General features: G+C 41.1%; 2 protein-coding genes across 2 annotated transcripts; one reads left to right on the top strand and one right to left on the bottom strand.

Annotated features, from left to right (window-relative positions):
- Positions 1 to 2,785: 2,785 nt before the first annotated feature.
- On the bottom strand, positions 2,786 to 3,913 carry LOC134462250 (gamma-crystallin M2-like). The gene is made up of 3 exons (XM_063215176.1): positions 3,902 to 3,913; positions 3,247 to 3,489; positions 2,786 to 3,064 (listed from the first exon to the last, which is right to left on the bottom strand). The coding sequence occupies exons 1-3, from the start codon at positions 3,911 to 3,913 to the stop codon at positions 2,786 to 2,788; spliced, it is 534 nt and encodes a 177-aa protein (XP_063071246.1).
- Positions 3,914 to 11,664: 7,751 nt separating this feature from the next.
- LOC134462252 (high affinity immunoglobulin epsilon receptor subunit gamma-like) lies at positions 11,665 to 20,595 on the top strand. Its single transcript, XM_063215177.1, has 6 exons — positions 11,665 to 11,783; positions 16,195 to 16,286; positions 17,276 to 17,305; positions 18,966 to 18,998; positions 19,508 to 19,932; positions 20,200 to 20,595. Exons 1-5 carry the CDS (start codon positions 11,729 to 11,731, stop codon positions 19,568 to 19,570), a joined length of 273 nt encoding a protein of 90 aa, XP_063071247.1. The 5' UTR covers positions 11,665 to 11,728; the 3' UTR covers positions 19,571 to 19,932; positions 20,200 to 20,595.
- The last annotated feature ends 1,060 nt before the right edge of the window (positions 20,596 to 21,655 follow it).

Here is a 21,655-nt window from a genome sequence, read left to right on the forward strand (position 1 = left end):
GACTATTGGTCCCTGTTCATCAGAAGGATAACTGTTCCCCCAAGATGCTTTGCATATTTTATCCACACTGTAAACTTACCATGGTGTTATCCTTGTGCAGGGCGTTACACAACACCAGAATAGCCTACTCAATTTATTCATCTGTATATATATGATAATGTTGACTAAATGTTATGGAACCAATTAACCAAAGTGTAGCCAGTGTATGCTATTGCTTAATTGAACCGAATGTAATTGTGTAGATTAAATAAGCCTACAAAAAACCAACCGTTACTTGGGCCATTCGTGAAGTCTTTACGAGAAAAACTGAAAAAAATCAACTTCAAGCCTCGTGGTGCCATTACGAATAGCCTCGTTTCTCGTGGTTAGGTGACGAAAGGGGGAACTGACAATTGGGGTAGTTTGGTTCTGGGGGGAAGAATAACGGACGTCAACAATCGAGCGTGAGTGAAGGTAACTGGAAACGACGGTAATCAAACATTTCAAACAAGTGATTTACGGTTAAGTTTAGGGTTGAGGTTAGGGTTAGAGTTAAGGTTAGGGACAATGTTGGAGGAAGGGAGACATGGCATGAAGCTGACACAACGACAGCGCTCCCCTCCCAGAATGCACGCTGCTCGGGTGGTCTCTCTCTCTCTCTCTCACTCGCTCTCTCTCGCCCTCTCTGTCACCCACTCTCGAAGACAGCGCGTGTTGCCCACAAAAAATGAGGCTATCACGTAGGACCACAAAGCATACAGTTGATTTTCCAAGAGACTGGGCTCAAAAAATGGAGAAAAACAAGCTTGCACCTGTATTGAATTGAGGTGCAGGCCTAAGAATTAGAGATTAAATAGCCTAAACTAAGCCAAAGAAAAACAAGCTTGCACCTCCGGACCATGTAGCCGCCATAGTAGCCTAATCATACTAGGAATTATTTTATAGAGCACTAAAGTATATCTTGAATGTTTAAGCATTTGTATGGATTTTAAGGCTACATAATCTAATGTAGGCCTACCTACCATCCCATTTTACTTATGAAGTAACTTACAGTTTTTAAAAAAACACGTTCTGCCCATTGTTGAACCATCAAAAGGAATTGGAGGGGAATGTCGGTTGATAGATTTGTCACCATTAAAGGTACACCATGTGCAGGAAATGGTCAAAAAAGGTACTGCAACTATGCTACTCATTGAAACTGGGCTGCCTATTGCCAAATTTGATATTTACATTAAAGTTTACTAAGTAATAAACAAATATATTCTAGTATGGTCCAAGTACAGTCATTTTTGCAGCTAAAAATGGCTATTTTTGGAAATTCAAAATGGCGGACCATGGAGAAGATCCCCCTTTTCATGTATGAAAAGTGCTATTTTTCCAGTCATAATGAATACTTAGAATTTGATGGTGGTGTTAAGTATTCATGAAAAAGGTAACATTAGTGAAGGGGCAGCATGGATTCTGGAAATAAACAACTAAAAATCTCACAGAGTGTCCCTTTAAGGCCGACCTCTAACCTATAGTGTTGCGTGGTACTTTTTAGAATCTCCCTATTACGCATGCACGTCGCCAAACTAATTTCTTTTGTCACATCGGCCATTACTTAGAAGGCCTATAAAGCCAACGTGATACGCTTATTTTGTTTTCGTTTTGTCCGAAAATATGTCCCATCATGTCCCAAAATATGTCATCATCTTCGTAGCCTAAGCTTGAATTTTGAAATTGCGCGTCATTTGCCAGATTCCCAAACAACGTTAGCCAGCGTCCTCAGACGAGCCTTCGTTGCTTCCAATCACCCCGATTCTCCATACATCTTTTCAGTTCGCTGGCACTCTGGGCTCCGGCGTCTACCTTCTTGAGTAGGCCTGTAGTGTTAGTGTGGGACGTCCTCTTAACCGACACCCATGTGGTGGTTCCCATAGCACCAGCTTGCTGGCTGGCAGTTCTGGGTGCCTTTGGCAATGTCCTGCAAGTCTCATTCTCCTTACAGCTATCTTTTCGCTCACCTTTGCTATTCCCTCGTATAGGATTTCGTTGGCTACATGTGCACTTTTACTGATGTTAAGCACTGCACGCAGCATCCTGGTGCGTCAGCATTCAGTTAACGTTGGTGTCCGGCGAAGAATAATGTCTATCACATTTGTTTTTTTCATCATCATATAGATGAGTGATTCACTAAAGAGCAATTTTTAAGTTGATTTTGTAATATAATTTGAACATGTTGCCCAAGGACCGGGGTGACTTTCCAGAACACTGCTCGATATTTACATACCTGAAATTGGTAAACATGATCAGACGAAGCAGCCTGTCAAATTATTTGTTGCCAGCTGTGCAATAAGTCTCTGATTGTCATCATCTGGCTGCGGTTCAGCAACTACACGCGAGGGCGTTCCATTCCCTGCCGCACCATTGTGACGCTCACTATTACAGCAGAGAGATTACAGTGTCACTGCATAGACATGTCACAATGTCTTTTTCTTTACGTGAAAAAAGTATATCCCCGACCCCGTCTCTCTCTGCCTACTTTTGAGGTGCAGGGAAATTTGCTTTACTTATTATAAACAGCAGATGGTGCTGTTGGACAAATAGGCCTATCTGCAACATAGCCCTGCTTGAAATATTGCTACTCATTATGGCTGTGCACTGTATGATATAGATATAGATGGATATGAAAGACCAACAGCATCACCTTTATTTTTTTAAATTCATCCCTGTGACAGAATCTGTATGACAAAAAGACATAAAGTCAAGCTTTCATTCAAACAGTTTTATTCAAACTTTTCCCCCAATACAATTGAATGGCATTTTAGTACCAAGAATCCATGATACGCCTCATGCTGGTGAATCTCATGTTGTGGTATCCCATGTTCTGGAAGTTTCTGTACTCTCCAGGAGGGAAGTACCACATCTTGCCTCTGTACTGGGGCTGCTCATACATGAGCCAGTGGCCATCCATCACATGGCAAGACATGCACTGGTTCATACGGTAGCGATCCATGATGGAGTCACAGTCATCCATACACTCGTGCATCTGACCACCGAAGCTCTCCCTCTCGTAGATTCTCATTCTGTAGTTTCCTCTGTACTGTAAGTGCAAGTAGACATCAGACATGGTTAGAAAGGAGTCCCACACCCATAATAGCAGCTGTGCTTTATAATCATAAGTGTTATTAAAAAACGTTATATACTCAACACTCATATCAAAAGTCAAGCAAAAGTCAGAGAAACAATTTCATAAAATGTACTTCTATTTAGCCATGTATTTACCATGGGGATGAAGCGGCAGGATCTGATGGAGTTGTTCCAACCCCACATGCTCATGTAGTCAGGGTACTCGCCCCTCCTCATGAAGTACTGGTTTCCCATGTAGTTGGGCTGGTCGTACATCATCCAGCAACCACTGTGCACCCTGAAGGATCCACAGCGGCTGAGGTGGGAGGAGAAATCAGCATAGTCTCCATTGCAGTCCCAGGAACGGCCCCCAAAGTTCCTCTCCTCGTAGAAGGTCACCTACAGAGACAATCATTTTTTTGTTATTATTCAGATTATTCAATTGTGTATTCACTTTAAAGTGTCCATTTTGGAACCAAACTTAGTAGTTTTGACCCTGCTATTACATTGGTCCCCAGATTACTATTTATTCATTTATTTTTCCAGAAAAAGCTACTGGCCCGGTGACAAACTTTGCACCCTCTTAGGTACAGAGTGATACTTTAATTTCTCTGAGTGTGGTTAACCTAAAATTGATAGCCTATTTTGTCTTCTGATTTTATATGTACCATTTGTATTACAGGTAAAGACCACTTAAAAACATTAAAGTTAATTTACTGATGCCATTACCACAGCACACATCTACTTCCAAGCAAAACAGGTAGCAAATGACAAAATAAATGTTACTGTTATCTTCACTAATAGCACTTACCTTGCCCATCATGTTTGCAGCTGTTGAGTCTGACCTGGTTTGCCACTACATTCACCTCTGGCAGCTTTTATACTGGCCATTGGTTCCCACCATTTGTTGTAGCCTACCTTTGTGTCAAAGCCCTGAGTCATCACCCCAGTCATGTTGTACTGGGCCGCGTTTTCAAAGCAGTTAAAGGTTATGACTATGTATTGAGTATGCAGCAAAAATGGTTTGTTTAGGTATACATTGTGTGTTTGTGCAGTGGGGATGTATGGGAATATTAACCCTTTGAGGAGTAAAGCCCCCCCCCCAGTTCTTCTAGAATGTTACTCAAACACTCTACAGCTCCCATAGAAGTGTTAAAAAATCTCGCAAAGTCCTTATGATATCATAATGAGAACTCAAAATTTTGGCAATTTTTTTATCACATGTAGTGAGTTTTGTAGCTAAACATCTATCTACTAAAAATATTACACAGTGCAGTGCACCTTTAATATGTAGCTATTGACTGTTTGATGTATGTTTAAAGGGGTATGCCACTATTTTGGGGCCTAATACCGTTAAAATCGTTGGCTGGGGTTTATAAAGGTGGTAAAGTGTCTTATTTTTCATGTAAGCCGTTGTCTTGCTTTTAGACAAGTTAAAAGAGGGAGCATGTTGCTAAGCTAGTGAAAGTCAATGGATCCGTGTAGCATGCTGTAGCAGCCAACGATTTTAACGGTATTAAGTCCCAAAATAGTGGCATAACCCTTTAATGCAAGGAGATACATATTATGTTCATTCACTCACTTTATTTGTCCCCTACCATTTACTGACATTGTAAACATGGAACGTAGGATGAACATTTTATTATTTATTATGTTAATACTCCTAAAGCATGTGGTCAGCATTTTAAAAAGATTTTCTGTACATATTCAGAGAAACAGACACATGTAGTTGATATGGAAGTATGCCACGAAAACAATCATTTTTGAGGCTGACAAAACAGAAGTTATACAGGAGAGAAGACAACGGAGCAGCACAGATTAAATTCTTTTTTTATTCAAGCACATGGGTCCACAGACTCTGATGAAGATGGTTTATCCATCTAAAACATTAGTCCCTTTAGTTGTGCACTTGATTTTTTAAAAAAAAAAGAAAAGAATCTCATCTGTGCTGCTCCGGTGTCTTCTCTCCACGATTACCTGTCTGTCCCCCGTTGATGCACCAGATGAAAAAACAGAAGCACAAGGAACTATCCCTTAGCCTAGTAGGCCTAGTATTTATAGTTTTAAAATAGTTTATATTAGTTTAACCAGGCAGTACATGATGGAGTGTCTGTGCATCTGATCACAGAAATGCTACCTCTCATAGATCTTCATTCCCTCCGCCAAAGAGGTTATGTATTCGGTCACGTTGGTTTGTTTGTTTGTCTGTCTGTCTGTTTGTCTGTCAGCGGGATAACTCAAAAAGTTATGAACGGATTTGGATGAAACTTTGTGGAGTTGTTGGAAATGCCAAAAGTGATTCAACTTTGGTGGTCATCTGGATTACAATCCGGAACCAGTTTTTATCATTATTATTATTATTTTTTTTTTTTTAAATAAAGATTCTTCACCATTTCTAACTAGATGCCCCCAGTGACTGTAAATTGAATTGCGAGACAGGGCGAATTTTGACATTCCAGTTTCCAACGCCACAAAAAGAGGGCTGAAAGACTTAAAAAATAAAAATGGGGTGTAACATAGTCAAATGTTCTATCAAACAGCTTCCTATGTGGCGGTCTGCACTCTTTGAGTGTATTTCTAGTTGACTATGTGGTGACTGACCAGGGCATGTCCAGTGTAGTGCTGTAATGCTGTTGTAATAGGAGTAGCAACAGCGTCATTTGTACAGTATGTGCAATTGTTTGGCAGCAGTACCCATAACAAACAACATACCCCAACACGTCACATAGTCCATGAGCCAGACCACCGATCGCAATCGAAAGGGTGGGCAAAGTCTTGTTGGTATTTTATTATTGCTATATATGTCCAGTTTATGAATTGGTATGATAACCTTTGCAGAACAGTAGCTTTATCATATTTATCATGCATTTCTTATTTGAACCATTTTACACTAAAAACGCCTAGGCTAATTTGTTAATATCTTGATAAATTGAACATAAAAATTACTGTGAGATAAATATATTTATAGGAAAAGATGTTATACAAAATTCTTGGATAGTTCAAAGGGCACGTTACACATATTTCCCACTTAATTTAGTTCAGGCCCCCATTTTCACTGACTTTTCATTTAAAAATGAGGGTTTATTTCTCAAGAGTGAAAATACTGGTAGATTCGGTAAAAAATAATGCCTCTATGCCTCACCACACAATTTTCCCAGTACATTACAATACAGGTGGGTTTTGTATTACAAGTTTCCTTAAACGTTATGTTTCATTATCCAAACAAAGTGTAATGTATTTAAATGTGAACTAATTTACAGACACACTCGAATTTTATATGTAGAGAAAGATCTATTTGATGAAGCAGAGACTTCACTTTTTACATCAACTAAGGGTGTTTGGAGAGGATAAAGTAACTTTTTGTACCATGCTGTTGTTGAGAGTGTACTACACTATACAATCCAGTGGCATGCACAGACATTTTTGGGGGCAGGTGCTCAAGGTGGGGGCCGGGGGCGTGTGGAACTTCCAGTTGCCTTGCTAGGTTAGAGCAGGAGTGGGGAGCCGTTTTCATTCGTGGGCCACTTCAAATTTTATAAAAGGCTGCACTATGAACACAGATCAGGATTTCCCCCTGCAGTTTAGGCCTATATTGAAGGTGGGCACCTTCACAACAGACCCCACCTCCACTAGGTCCCCTGAAAACAACTTAAGTGTATTGCAAATGAAATTTCTAAGAGTTCTTTACAAAGCAAGGAAAGATTAAAGATTAAAGATTAAAATTACATCAGGGGCCGTAAACGGCCCTTGAGACATAAGTTAGATTCCTTGTATTATAAACTATATTATATCAGGGGGAATTGTCACATGCTTTTGATCTCAAGAATTTCTACCGTAGATGATCATGCCAATATGGAACACATTGTGACAAAATAAAAAGGGAACTTTCAAAAAGGGCCTTTTTTTCGTCCAATACTGCGAAGGGGCAGGTGCTTTAGCACCACCAAGTCTGTGCATGCCTATGATACAATCACTTGGGTTTGGAAATCTAACCATAAAAGTAAAGTCCCAAATCAACAGACCGACCCGCTCTGCACTGAAATTAGTGGGGGTGAAGGATCACCCCACCTTCAAAGCAACATACTGTATGAAGAGTCCAGAGAGCAGGCCAGTAACAGGGAATAACAGATTACATGTTTCACGATTATTAACAATCAATCTGCATTCCCTTACAGTTACTGCTTCAGTGTCTGGTAATGAAAGTACATTTACTATGTGAAAATAAGTGGTGGTTTCTAGATTTATATGTTATGCTATTCTCAAATTTTGATCATTCCACACATAGGCCTAACCCAGAGAAAACAAATAATGTGCATGTGTGTTGGTGTGGCAGTGGCTGTGTGTCTGTGCCTGACAGATGGAGTTGACTCTATGAGCTTTATCTGCTTGCATTTGTCTCCTTCTGCTCAAATATCTACCTTCATCTGGCTGTCCCTGCTGGTAACTCTTATAATATCGTCTTCGGCTGAGTTTCACAAAAACACTTAAGTAGAAATATGTAGTACTTAAGTACGAGGCACCCTTTAGACAATATCAGAGATAGACATCAATTCAAGTTTGTACAATACCTTTTCTTGTACATGCATGCTTAAACATAACACATGTGTGAGGAAATGACCTATACACTTTTAGTGGTGATGTGTATATTCCTGATATACTGACAAGGGGCCATCTCATACTTAAGTTCTATAACCTCCAGCAATTGTATTTGCTCAAATTACTGTAATTGAGTACTTTGATGTATAACTTGTAGCTTCTAAAGTAGTTATTAAAATGGGTGATTTTATTTTTACTCAAATTACAATTTGGCCCAAGTATTTTACTCACATCTACCTTGAGTACTGAGGAAGGCAAAATGGAAATAAAGGGGAAAATCTGTCAGACATGAAGGGAAATTGTGTGTTATTACCATTTACCATAAATTATCTATTTTGGACTAATCTATTGGATTACTATCTAGGGCCCGCCGGCCCCATACCATTAGTCCGACAGCCCACAGACGGTGGGACACAATAGAGTTGCAAGCGACTGGCTGAGAATAGTAGAGCACACTCCAGGGACTAGATCTGAGGGAGTAGCAACGCAGCCTGAAAACAGTCTTATTATTTATTAACAAAACTTGTTCATTAATGTAATCTCACAACATGGAATTAAATGAAATCCACCAGACTATTTCCTTTGGTAGGCTTCCCAGCCTTTGAAATTGAAGATCCCAGACCCAAACACAATGAAATCCAGACCCCTAAATTCAGAGTAATGGGCTATTGTATCAATGAGATGACCCTAGGCCTGCAACTTTGCCACACCAGGTCACACATCATTTTGTTGTCACTATCGCCAGGTTATTGGAAGATGACTTGTGTAGAGATAGACAGAGGTCATGAAGGGTGCTATTTAAGGACAGCGATAGAAAGACAAACTGAAAACTAACTTTTACTCAAATTACATTTTTTTTGTACTTTTTAAACTTTTACTCAAGTAGATTTTTAAAGAGGTAATTTTACTTCTACTTTGAGAAGTAATGGTATTTCAATATTTTTACTTAATTACATTTTTTAGTATTCTTTCCATCTCTGATAGCCTCCTACTGCAAATGGGCCTGGCAACAAGCCAATTCACTCTTAGCTGAAAACACTCAACTACATTAGAACAACATTGCTAACAATGCAGGAAGTCTTAGGTAACCGATTGAGACTTGGCCATTACCATTTGGTGACAATACGGTTATAACAGAGGGACGTTAAAGCCAGCCGGCCGGAGTACACCACATGACAGCCGGGGTACACTACATGACAGTTTTCTTGAACTACTTTGTACCCAGTGCGAGTACTACCAAGCCATCAGGTTATTTGATAGGGAATATCTTAACATGAAATACACATTATCTAATGTAAGGGGGAAGAGGCTAGGGCTACAATAGAAAAATAATGTAAAGTAAATACAAAAAATAATCATAAAAACACAAAAGGACAGTGCAGGCCGTGGAAAGCTCAGAGCCTTAAAGCTCACGATGAGATCAGAGCTCTTTCAAGCAGTTTTTCATAAGCTGGGACAGGACTTGGAGCTGTCCATGGATGTATTCATGAAGCATTTAGGTGCCAACTCTACATAGCATCGACAAATACGTAGAACATAAATACAACCCGCTACCAGCTTTTCTGCACTCAGCATGGAGTGTAAATCAGGCCAACTTCCACCATGTGAGGACTGCCTCCTCATGCATGCTATGTTTGCCAACTATCAGGCTGGCATCTTGAGAGCAAGTCTTCAGCAGCATCCACAAATCCCAAGCCCACTTGACCATGGCTGGGCCAACTATGAAAATGACCAGCTCAATACAGTGGATGCGGCAATCTCCAGCACCTGAGGCAGCGCTACAACTGATGTCTTGCAAGTGCAGCCATCAATGTAAACTGTCGGATTGCCAATGTCTGAGAAGAAGCTCAAAATGCACAACCCTCTAAAAACTTCAGACATGCATATATCAGCATGAAGAGGATAATCATGCTGACATATTTACAGATGCTTACTGGACTGAGTCAGATCTTGAGGACTGAAATAATGCTCTTTAGTTTATTTTAATATGGTTAATGTGTATTTGTTCATGGTGTTTGTTCGTGTTATTCTTGCTATTGCAGGACAAGTTTAATAATAAAAAAAAACAGATTTCATATGTCATTTGTATCACATTTTGTCATTCACATATTGCTTAGGTGATTCTATTAGGTCTATTGGTATGGTCTAACAACCATTTTAGGGTCTTGATTGAAGGGAAAGCATCCCTGAGGAAATTTAAGCACCCTGTGTGGTCAACAAACTGCATAATAACAAAGAACAACAATACAGTTTTCACATTTCCGTTTTACTGGTCCACCATTTCAACGCATGATCTTTCACTAACTACCTCTTTACAATGGTTATCATGCCATATTAATGTACAGTATATGGTTGTCACATGTTAGTATGTGTTAATTCATTATGTTTTTGGTGTTGCTTTGCTGTTGGGGGAAAAGTAAAAAAGTAAAAATAAAAAAACGGATTTCATATGTTATCCTTTTTATCACATTTTGTCATTCACATATTGCTGAGGTGATTCTATTAGGCCTATTAGTGTGGTCTAACAACCCCTGTAGGGTCTTAATAGAAGGGGAAGCATCCCTGAGGTAATTCAAGCACCCTGTGTGGTCAACAAACTACATAATAGCAAAGAACCACAATACCGATTTTCACATTTCCATTTTACTGGTCCACCATTTCAACACATGATAACTACCAATAAGCTACCTATTTGCAATGGTTATCATACCAAACTGTTTACTTGAGATGTCCAAGAAGTAAAAAAAACAGATTAGAACTTGCCCACCTGTTCGATTGCGAGAGGTCAATTTTTGGGTCCTGGCTCAAGGCCTAACATACAATTAGTGTTCATCCTCAGGCCGTTGACCATAACATGGTAGAGCAAACTTATCCTAAAAGCAAATGAAACCTAATGAATGACATGTCATACATGAAATAGCAGTTACTGAAAGTGAGATTGAAATTTGATAATAATAGATTTGGTAACACCAGTTGTGCTTAGTTCCTTTTTTCTGACCTTTTACACGTAAGCACTCCCACACAACTTGGAAGCCGGCGTGGGGTGGGGGTGGGGGGTGGTGCATTGGGTGTTGGACGTGTCAGTTGCCCGGGGCCAGATAGAAAGGGGGCCCAGAATTCGGTCCTCATTACATATTATGTGTTGGGTGAAAATTACTTTGTCCCGAGGCCCAGTCAAAGTTGGCAGGCAGCGGCCCTGCCACAGATTAACATGGCTGCAACGATTTTATCACCATTGCACAGGGGGCAATGTAGTGACATGCCTTCGGGAGTCCTTGAAGCCAGGACATGATGTCAGGCTGGTATTTCAGGCCAAAAGTATGTGGGCCCACCTAAGCTACATGTTATTGCCTTTTACATAATTATCACAATTCAGTTTTATTTTGTCCTTCCCTTATATAATACATTCTTGGTTATATTTCATTATGTGATTTTAAATAACATTCTGTACGGAATTCAGTTGTTTATTTCATGTCTAATAATCATGATTAATAATCATGATTATTATGTTTTCCATTTTCATGCAGCCCTAACACACAGTAGGTAGGAATCATTAGTTTTAAAATTAATAGTAATTAGAAATACTATATGCACAAATACAAGTAGGCCTATGCACACATGAAGACACATATGCATATCATTTGTATATGTATTGTACACAAACACACACACACACGCATGCACGCACGCACGCACGCACACACACACACACACACACACACACACACACACACACACACACACACACACACACACACACACACACACACACACACACACACACACACACACACAGAAAACTATAGAGGCCTATTGACAAACATTGGCATATATACTGTACACTCAACTTAATATAGTAGTAGGCCTATATAACACCCTCATGTTCCTGTTCCCCTCTTGTGTGTGTTGGATGTGACGTGACCAGGGGTGTGTTAAAAGCTTGCAGCCACAGTTTCCTGAAAGCAGAAGACACACACATACGCACACACATACGCACAAACAGACAGCTAGTCAGTCCTTCACAATCTTATCAGCAGTGAAGATGAAGCTGGCAGGGGTCATCGTGTTGTTATCCCTCTACGTCCACGGCGTTTCTGGTAAGTATTTTCTTTTCTTGATCAGTCAGAGAGGAGGTGTGTGAAGACGGTTAATGTGAGCAGAATCAGCTTCGGGTTCTTGATCCAATCCTTCTCCCATACACCCCACACGGAGCCCTCCGGTAGTGTGTGTGTGTGTGTGACCACTGATTGTACTTTCTGCTGCCATGTGTATGTGTGTATGTTAGTGTATGTTAGTTTTCCACTGCACATTGTGTGTGTGTGTGTGTGTGTGTGTGTGTGTGTGTGTGTGTGTGTGTGTGTGTGTGTGTGTGTGTGTGTGTGTGTGTGTGTGTGTGTGTGTGTGTGTGTGTGTGTGTGTGTGTGTGTGTGTGTGTGCAGAGGCGATTCTATGGTAAGTTGGGGCCCCAAGCGAAAATTCAATAGACTGAACATTCACAACAAATCGTCACTACTGTAGTTTAAAGTCTGTTAGCATAAAGCTGTTATTCACCATCTATAGGCTTGGGGGCCCCAAGCGGCTGCCTGCCTTGCCTGGTGACAAGATGCGCCTCTGTGTGTGTGTGTGTGTGTGTGTGTGTGTGTGTGTGTGTGTGTGTGTGTGTGTGTGTGTGTGTGTGTGTGTGTGTGTGTGTGTGTGTGTATGTGTGTGTGTGTGTGGTGTGTGTGTGTGTTTGTCCACTTGGGGATGCCAACGTAGGCCCATGTCCTGGTCCGTCAGTGTGATATTAGATGAACCGATATAGGGATATATGATCAAAACTGTCCAATACATTTGTATGTGCTCATTTGTGGATATTTGTGTGATAACTGTTGTGTGATGATAACAGTTTGTGTGATAAAGGGCTGAGACACAACACAGGAAATGACTGCCTATCTATCATAAACGTGTACTATATACAACATTGAACAGCAACCACAACTGACCAGCATTGGCCAGCTAGCAATTGTTGTTGGGGTAAGGAAATGAGACACACAGAAGTTCATCTGGTTTCATTCTGTGGTGCTCTAGTTCCCTTTTGTGTGGCTGTGCTGACCATAGATGCACAGGGGTGGGGGGAGGGTGTAGGTGTAGGCGTGGGCTAATGTTGCATCAAAGACTAGACACTTGGTTCAAACTTGCTGTCTCCTTGAAAAAGATGCTAGATCCCCCCTGAACATGGGATTTTGCCTATATGACAAAAATAAATAGATAAAGAAACAACCCCCAACCCCCACCCTCCAACACACGCACGCACACGCACACGCACACGCACACACACACACACACACACACACACACACACACACACACACACACACACACGCCAGAGGTAAGAACGGGTAAAAAAATCCAAGCCCGAACCGACATGGGCCCATGGGAATTGGGCCGGGCCCGGCCCGAGGCCGACTAATTATTGGATGTGTAGGCCCGAGCCCGAGGGAAGCCCGAAATTTAAAATTTTATTTATAAGGAGGGGTGATCTATGATAACAAATCAAAGCCCTTAAATTAAAGCCATTAAAGTATTTTGTTACGAAATCTAAGTTAAATAGACTGTATAAACATGCAGGCCATCTTTTATATTTCTGTGTATGCTGCACTGCAGTGCACAGAGGTTACATTAAGCGATAATCCATCATTGACGCTTTTTTTAAGAGTTGGCGGAAAATTTTAAGGGCGTCCGTCATTTTGACCGGCTGATCATTGGGCCATAAGCCACAGCAGCAGTACGACCTTAAAAATCTAGCGCGGCACTTTCACAGAGAGAGACAGCGAGACAAAGAAGAACAACGACGCGAGCAGCAGAACAGGAATGAAGGAGTTCTTGAATTGCCATTGCAAGAGTTTATTAGGCTACAGTATGTGTCGGGTTGATGAGGCGACCTCTGTTTTTTGCAGACCACGCGTCTCTCGTGGCCAAAACACGGCCGAAATGCCTCAGCGCACTGTGATGGGAGGGAGAGGCGAGGGAAAGCGCGTGCATTCTAGCAGCAGGCACTGCACTGCTGGATTATCAACTGACGTGGAATATTATTAACGCACAGCCTACATAGCCTATTTATTTATTTAAAAAAAAAAAAAAAAAAAAAAAAAAAAAAAAACTGTCAACGATAGAGAAGCCGAACCCGACCCTACCCGAACGTAATGAGTGACATTTCAGGCCCGACCCGACCCGAAATTGGCTCGGGTTCGGGTTCGGGCTCGGGCCTGGGCCAAAAATCATAGGTCTAACGCACGCACACGCACACGCACACGCACACACACAATTGCTAATTGCAATTGCTGTGTTTAACTGGCTGTGCGTCCTTTACGGCCTAACTTCCTTCCCTCTTTCTCCCCCTCTCCTCTCCTCTCCTCCCCTGGTCTATATAGTCCTATGTCTGAAAATGAAATGAAATGAAAACAAAAAATTTGATCGCAAAACATAAAGAAGAGCAACACTAAGGGCCTTGTTGGAGTTAATGTGGAGGTAGGAAGAGAGATAGATGCTCTGAGTGGCTACATGGTGCTATCAAAGATTCTTTCATTCTAACCGTCTCTGGTGCTATGTAGTCATGCCGCTATTCAGACATTGATGTCTATTTTCTGAATACTGGCACGTTTCCCACCGAAATCTGCCATTTCTGTGGTTTGTGCTACGTTGCTCAGGTTTTTTCAGTTTAGGGAGAGTGCATGCAGTTCCTTTAACCCTAACCCTAACCCTGACCCTGACCCTAACCCTGACCCTAACTCCTAACCCTACGGAATATCTGGTGTCTGAATAATTGTATGTCTGAATAGCGGTATGTCTGAATAGCGGTATGTCTGAATAGCGGTATGTCTGAATAGCGCTTGCCCCCCGCTCAGGTTGGGCTGAGGTGAGCCTGCCTGCATGGGCTCAACCGTGATGCTGCGCAAAATGAGTCACTATAGTCCAGGGCTGGGCTGTGACCAAAAAAAAATCAGGCCGGGCACTTTCAGTCAAGACCAGTCCGCCAGGCATTGACAGAGACAATGAAGCCTGCGTCAATTATTTTAACCATCTATTACGAGCTATTTTAACCACAACAGCCAAAATTAACATTTAAATATGACTCGGAGACGTCAACTATAGTGGCATGTGCATTGATACCACTACATTGAGGGGAGGAACAATGCCGTACAAAACAAGAACGCAGTAACTCCGATTCCTGGCAAACTGAGAAAAAAGGCTTCAAAGTTTCCTTTCTGGCTAGACAACTGTGTTGTCGTTAAAGTGGTGGTGACACTTCCATGTAATACTTTTTTAGGATAGAAACTTATGAACGCACAGAAAAAAACATACAACAACATGCATGTCGTTCTCCACAAAAATGTAGTTACTGCATTCTTGGCGTGTATTACTGTCTACTCCCAAACCACTGCTTCAATGGAAAGTGCAGTATACACGTGACTTACTGTGTTTTTGGCTTCTAATTGACACCTCTTCAAACCAAAACACAGCAATAACTTCCTTTTTTTGTAGTTTTTGCACTTTCAACATGATTTTTCTCTGAGATGGAACAATGTTGGACCACAGTTTTTGACACAAGACAGAGGAGGTATTTCAAAGTATGCAAACTCAATTTTGATCAGATACGCAGTTACCGCACTCTTGTTGTGTACGGCAGTCCAGTCCAAAATCATCGTCAATCCACCGGGCAACTGCCCTGCATGCCTTATGGCCAATCCAGCCATGCTACAGTCAGGCTATATAAGCTAGCGGTCTTGAGAGAGATGTGAATAGCATACTGTAGCTCAGTGTGCTGACTTGCAATGAGAGGAACTAGACGTGTGGTTAATAAGTGCTGCTGTGAATATCTGCACATCAAGTCTTTCACACGCTCACATGTGATGATTTTATTCAACCCCTTAACACAGAGCCTATATGTAATAACCTTACTGTCACCAAAATTGTAATGGCTATGTCTTAATCTGTTATTTAAGGCTATCTGTATTGTCATAGCAATGTTGTTATGACGTAGGCCTGTTGAGTATATTCAGCAAATAGTGAATAGGCCCGCCAGCGACCTCATCTGCAATAAGAGGCTACGTGTACTTAACTCATAGAGACAGTCCAGTAGAGTAGTTTATTCGTCACATACTGTACACCACTTTGACCTAGATTACAGCTTGCAGTGGCATGACTGGCTAACTCCACAACATGAACAAAGGTTTACAAATAGATAGCATAAAAAGTACAACTTTATTATAACACAATAATGTATAGAGTAGAGTAGAGTAGGCCTACTTTTATTAAATGAAGGTGTCTGAAAACATTGTAACATTGTACATTAACCAGAAACTGTAAATAAATAAAGAAATTGTGTATGTGTGTGTGTGTGTGTGTGTGTGTGTGTGTGTGTGTGTGTGTGTGTGTGTGTGTGTGTGTGTGTGTGTGTGTGTGTGTGTGTGTGTGTGTGTGTGTGTGTGTGCGCGCGTCCGTGTTTGTACGTCCGTGCGTGTGTAGCTGGACTGGAGGATGGAAAACTGTGTTACATTCTGGATGCTGTCCTTGTCCTGTATGGCATTGTGCTTACAGTGCTTTACTTTCGTCTAAGGGTAAGATAGCTTTGTTGTGTGTGTGTTCACATCTCATATAGGCCTACAGTGTATGACTAATTTCCTGTTTGTGTGACATTGTTATCACCTCTATGTTTAGCTGCATTAAAGTAGGCTACATGTCCTTCATTAGCATGCATAGTTTTATTAACCCTTTGAGGAGTATCATCACATAATACAACCCTTCTTTGCATCTGCATACACCTCTTCCTTGCATCTGCACTTGTTATTCTGTGTATTTCCTCTGCACTTTGTATCTGCTAATGATGTTGGCTACGATTATGTCGTCGTTTGTAAGTCGCTTTAGTTCTAAAGCATCTGCCAAATGTAATGTAATGTAATGTAATATACAGCATGTGTTTAGAATGTTGAGTTCTTACTGTGATGTCACAAATACTCTGTAGAATGTTAACACAGACTTCTATGGGAGTTATAGAATGCTCAGGAATAATTCTAGAGGGGTGGGGGTGGGGGGGCTGGGGGACGGACGGGACCTTACTCCTCAAAGGGCTCCAGTGGCAGTGGTAGAATATGGGACTCATAAAAACTAGGGTACTTCGTCCGGACGTGCCTACGTCACTAGTGATGCACGTCCTCGTTGCCGAACTGTATTGGGCACTGCACTGGGACTCACTAGTTCCCAACAAGCGATTTAGGGTTAGGTTTAGGGTTAAGGTTAGGGTTAGGGTTAGGGTTAGGGTTAGGTTTAGGGTTAAGGTTAGGTTTAGGGTTAAGGTTAGGGTTAGGTTTAGGGTTAAGGTTAGGTTTAGGGTTAAGATTAGGGACGGTATGGACGGTTGTCATGGTGACGAATCAAACGTCGTCGCCAACAAGGACGCGCATAGCTATTGTGACGTAGGCACGTAATACCGCCTCCGGACGAAACAACCTAGAATTTCTTTGTCCCGGTAGAATATATGTGTATGTGTTCTAAATGCCTCAGTAGCTGCTGTAGATCCTTTATTAATTGTATCTTTTTCTGCCCATAGATGCGCCCGGAAAGAGGTGGAAAACCAGGGGTATGATAACATTTAACGTGTGTGCGTGTGTGTGTGTGTGTGTGTGTGTGTGTGTGTGTGTGTGTGTGTGTGTGTGTGTGTGTGTGTGTGTGTGTGTGTGTGTGTGTGTGTGTGTGTGTGTGTGTCTAGAGGGTGTCAGCACCACCTGAAAGGCCCACAGAATTAGTACGTCAAGTGAAATAAAACATTTTTAGCGCCAGCCCTGTGTATGACGCGATGTGTATCGCGGTTGTGTGTGTGTGTGTGTGTGTGTGTGTGTGTGTGTGTGTGTGTGTGTGTGTGTGTGTGTGTGTGTGTGTGTGTGTGTGTGTGTGGGGGGGGGGATGAATGCTGAGGCTATAGAGGCAGAAAGAGGAACACTTTCCGTGCATCTGTCATCCTGTCTGTCTGTCTACAAATAACATGGAGGACAGGGGTAACATTTAGCAACATGCTGTTTAGATATCATTGGAAACAACACTGACACATCAGTTCTTTGTTTCAGACATGTAAAAGTTGTATCTTTTACCTGAGGTGTTTCAACGGACTCACCGTCGAAACATGTCAGGTGAAAGATAAAACTTTTACACGTCTGAAACAAAAAAACTTTAAAAAGTGATTCAACCTTTAGACATAATGAATGCCATACATCTAAGGGTGATACATGTAGGGCACAAGCCAATCTTTGTCCTCCTGTAATTTAGGGCCTCCGGCCTGGTCACGTTTTTCTTCAAAAATCTTGCAAAAACATAGTTCAAAGGTCGTTTTCTCATTTGCAACTGGGATGTTGAACAGAACAATGTCACTCCCATGTTGCCCTGTGCTGGTTAAAGCAGGGAAACTATTGAGCCAAGCAACAAAGGCAAAATGCAGTAATTATGCCAACATTGGAAGTGAGGAAAAAATCCTTCAAAGCTTTGGTATTAGGTTGGATATTGTGGTTACTGCACATTTGACTCAACAATATCTCTAAAATGGGACCATAAGGCTTTTTCAAAAGATAAAAAGGTGTAATGAATTCCATTTTCAGTCTGAACTTTTTTTTTTTTTTTTTTACAAAATGTGTAGTTGCTTCACTTTGCCTTTGGCAGTATAGTAACTGAGGCAGTAGGCCAGAGGCCACAGAGAAGAACAGGAGCAGGACTTAGATTGACTTGCACACATAGATTTACTATAAAATACAACAATATAACGTGTATTTACATAGCACAGTATTACAACTATGAAGTTGACTCAAAGAGCTTTCAAAATGTGCACACACAAACACATTCACACACCAGCTCTGGAGGCTGCCGCATGGCGCCCATTGCACACACGCACACATGCACACACACACACGGTAATAATAGTCCTAAAAAGGAACATACTGGACTGTGTCAACCAGGTGTGCCACCAACAAATGGTGTGCCACCGTTGTACATGTCCATGGTAAGCATTGGTGTAGTAACCTATACATGTCAATGGTAAGCATTGTTACAATAGGCCTACATGTCCATAGCCACCATTGTAGTATATACATGTCCATAGTAAGCATTGTTATAGTAGCCTATACATGTCCATGTGCAAGCATTGTTGTCGTATACAATACATGTCCATGGTAAGCCACCGTTGTAGTGTATACATGTCCATGGTAAGCATTGTGCCTTCTTTTCTCTGAGTCTCTTGTTTGCTGTTTTGGCAGGGCAGCGCTGGTGCAGGGGATGGCATCTACCAGGTAAGCAAAGAGGCCTCTTCACCTTCCAAAGTCACCCACACTGAAAATAATAGCTGGACTTCTTCTTTGAGTTTGAGGACAATACGATCTTTTCCACCAAGCGGTTTCGTCATTGTCAAAAATCTATGTAGCCTAACAAGGTTAGCACAGGAGTTTGAAATTGCGTTTGACCAGCCTCCAATGTGCAGTTAGACTAAACATATTGATAATAATAATCACACACACACACACACACACACACACACACACACACACACACACACACACACACACACACACACACACACACACACACACACACACACACACACACACACACGTTCAGGTTCATCAGTGTCTTTGAAATGTTCATGTAGTTCATATAGCTAGACTCCTACGATTAATATCACCTGGATGTATGAGAATTTTCTGACATACTTTATGTGCACCATGATTTTATCAATCATCTGATCTTTTTGTTTCTCTCTGTCTCTGTCTCTGTTTCTCTCTCTCTCTCTCCCCTGTGGTAGGACTTGACCCCTCGTGCTCAGGACACCTATGAGTCTATCCAGGTGCCCAACAAGAAGGCCTGAAGCGCCCTCACCTGGACAGGCGCTGCAACTGCCCTAAACAGACTGACATGCGTCTGGTGCCATAACATGAAACCTTTTATAATGACATCCATATCCACATGCTCTCATTTTTTATTGTATTGTTTTTCTATTTCTTATAGACGTACGGTATCTGTTGTTGTTGGTGGTGTTATTTCTGTTCATTGCAATTTTAAGTGTATGGCTCAGTTTGCCATTGCATGACATAACAATGTGTTCTTTGGCCTCACCCTAACATCAGTAATGTGTTGGTCAGAAATGAAAAGACCTCCAAACGTGGCAGCCATTGTTCTGTGACAAGTTCTACAGCACTTTTTGAAATAAGTAATAAGCAAAAGCAGTAGGTCAAGTCAAGTCAAGTCAAGTCAAGTTTATTGTCAATTTCTTTACATGCACTGGTCATACAAAGAATTTGAAATTGCGTTTCTTGCTCTCCCATGCAGACATAGACTAATCTAGGTAAGGACATAGACAGTATAGACATAGACAGTACTCATACATGGACATAGACAGTATGGACGTAGACATTGCTCATACAGACATTTAAAGTGCAAGACTGGACAACAGAAGACTTGTAGAGAACATACATTAAGAGGAGGTATTGGAAGTAGGACTGGTGAAGTAAAAGTAAACACGGAAGTAAAAGTAAATAGCACATTCACATTTCCAGCTCTTTGTTGTGCCATATGAGAGAGAGAGAGAGAGAGAGAGAGAGAGAGAGAGAGAGAGAGAGAGAGAGAGCTTTTTGTGTATTATCCTTGTGTGTGTGTGTGTGTGTGCTTTTGTGAGCTCTGCAGGCCCATGTCTGAGGAAGTTGAGCAGTAAACCAAACTTTCTTCAATATAAATATATATACATTGGATTTATATCAGATGCAATGATTGTATTCTGCCTGACCTTGTGCCCTTCTGGACTGTACATAGGCCTATGGTACTGTATGAACATAATATGTCATGCTGTGATTTCTATGACTGAAGAGGAATAAAAAGAGCACATTCCTCTTTTCACATTTCTCTTCCTCTTACCACACAAACACACACACACACACACACACACACACACACACACACACACACACACACACACACACACACACACACACACACACACACACACACACACACACGCGCACACACACACAAAGTGGGGGGTGGGGGGTTCCCATGATGTTCCATTGTGTGTGCAATGGCTGTGATTTCTCAGCACCGGAAAATAGTTCCCAAACCAAAATGACCAAGTCAAGTCCTCTGTGTTGAATTGAAAAAAAAAAATCCAGTGAATTATTGCACTTTGGCCGAAATCTTTCGATGGCGACTGCAGACTACAGCTGCTACGTGCAACCAAATGCAGGAAAACTTTTTCACTATATATATATATATATGAGTGATTCTACGATTCCCCTACGCTTTTGGCAAAAGCAAAATGTCAATTATCAGTATTTTTTTTCAACTAAATGACCTAGATGTTTACATAGTGTATATATTTAAGTTTCCAAACAAACAAATTGCCAAGCTTAATCTTAAATCATTTGATAAATACTCTAATGAAAGTGAACATTTGCTTAATTATTTTGTCAACAGTGTTATGGACAAATACTATGTCATTTCAAACATATATAAAAATACTACAGAGTTTAAACAATATATGTTTGAAAGTGCTTATGTCCCTTAGCAGTAATGTTGTCATTAATCTGTGCAACTGATATAGAAAATGTGATTGTTGAGCTTCATAAGTAGGATTTTATGAGTCACTGTGATACAGACTGACACATTTTTCATCATAAATCCCTGTAACGTCTGATTTGAATATAGTCACCCTCCTTACATAAGACTTCCTTCTCCAGAGATAATTCCTAGTGTATGTTCATAGGATTTTTCCAACACATAAGGGATCAATAGCGCAAAAACACTTTCAAAATAGTCAACCGTGTTACTCAACTGTGTTACGGTCAACAGTGCAGGGGAACAAGTCGGCACTTTTTTAGGAGAAAAAACAGAGCAGACAAACCCATCTCCCTAGAACACAAATTATTTTGTTTGTTTGTCTGTCAATATGGATATAAATTGG

Source organism: Engraulis encrasicolus, chromosome 14, assembly GCF_034702125.1.
Source record: "Engraulis encrasicolus isolate BLACKSEA-1 chromosome 14, IST_EnEncr_1.0, whole genome shotgun sequence".
Classification (NCBI taxonomy): domain Eukaryota; kingdom Metazoa; phylum Chordata; class Actinopteri; order Clupeiformes; family Engraulidae; genus Engraulis; species Engraulis encrasicolus.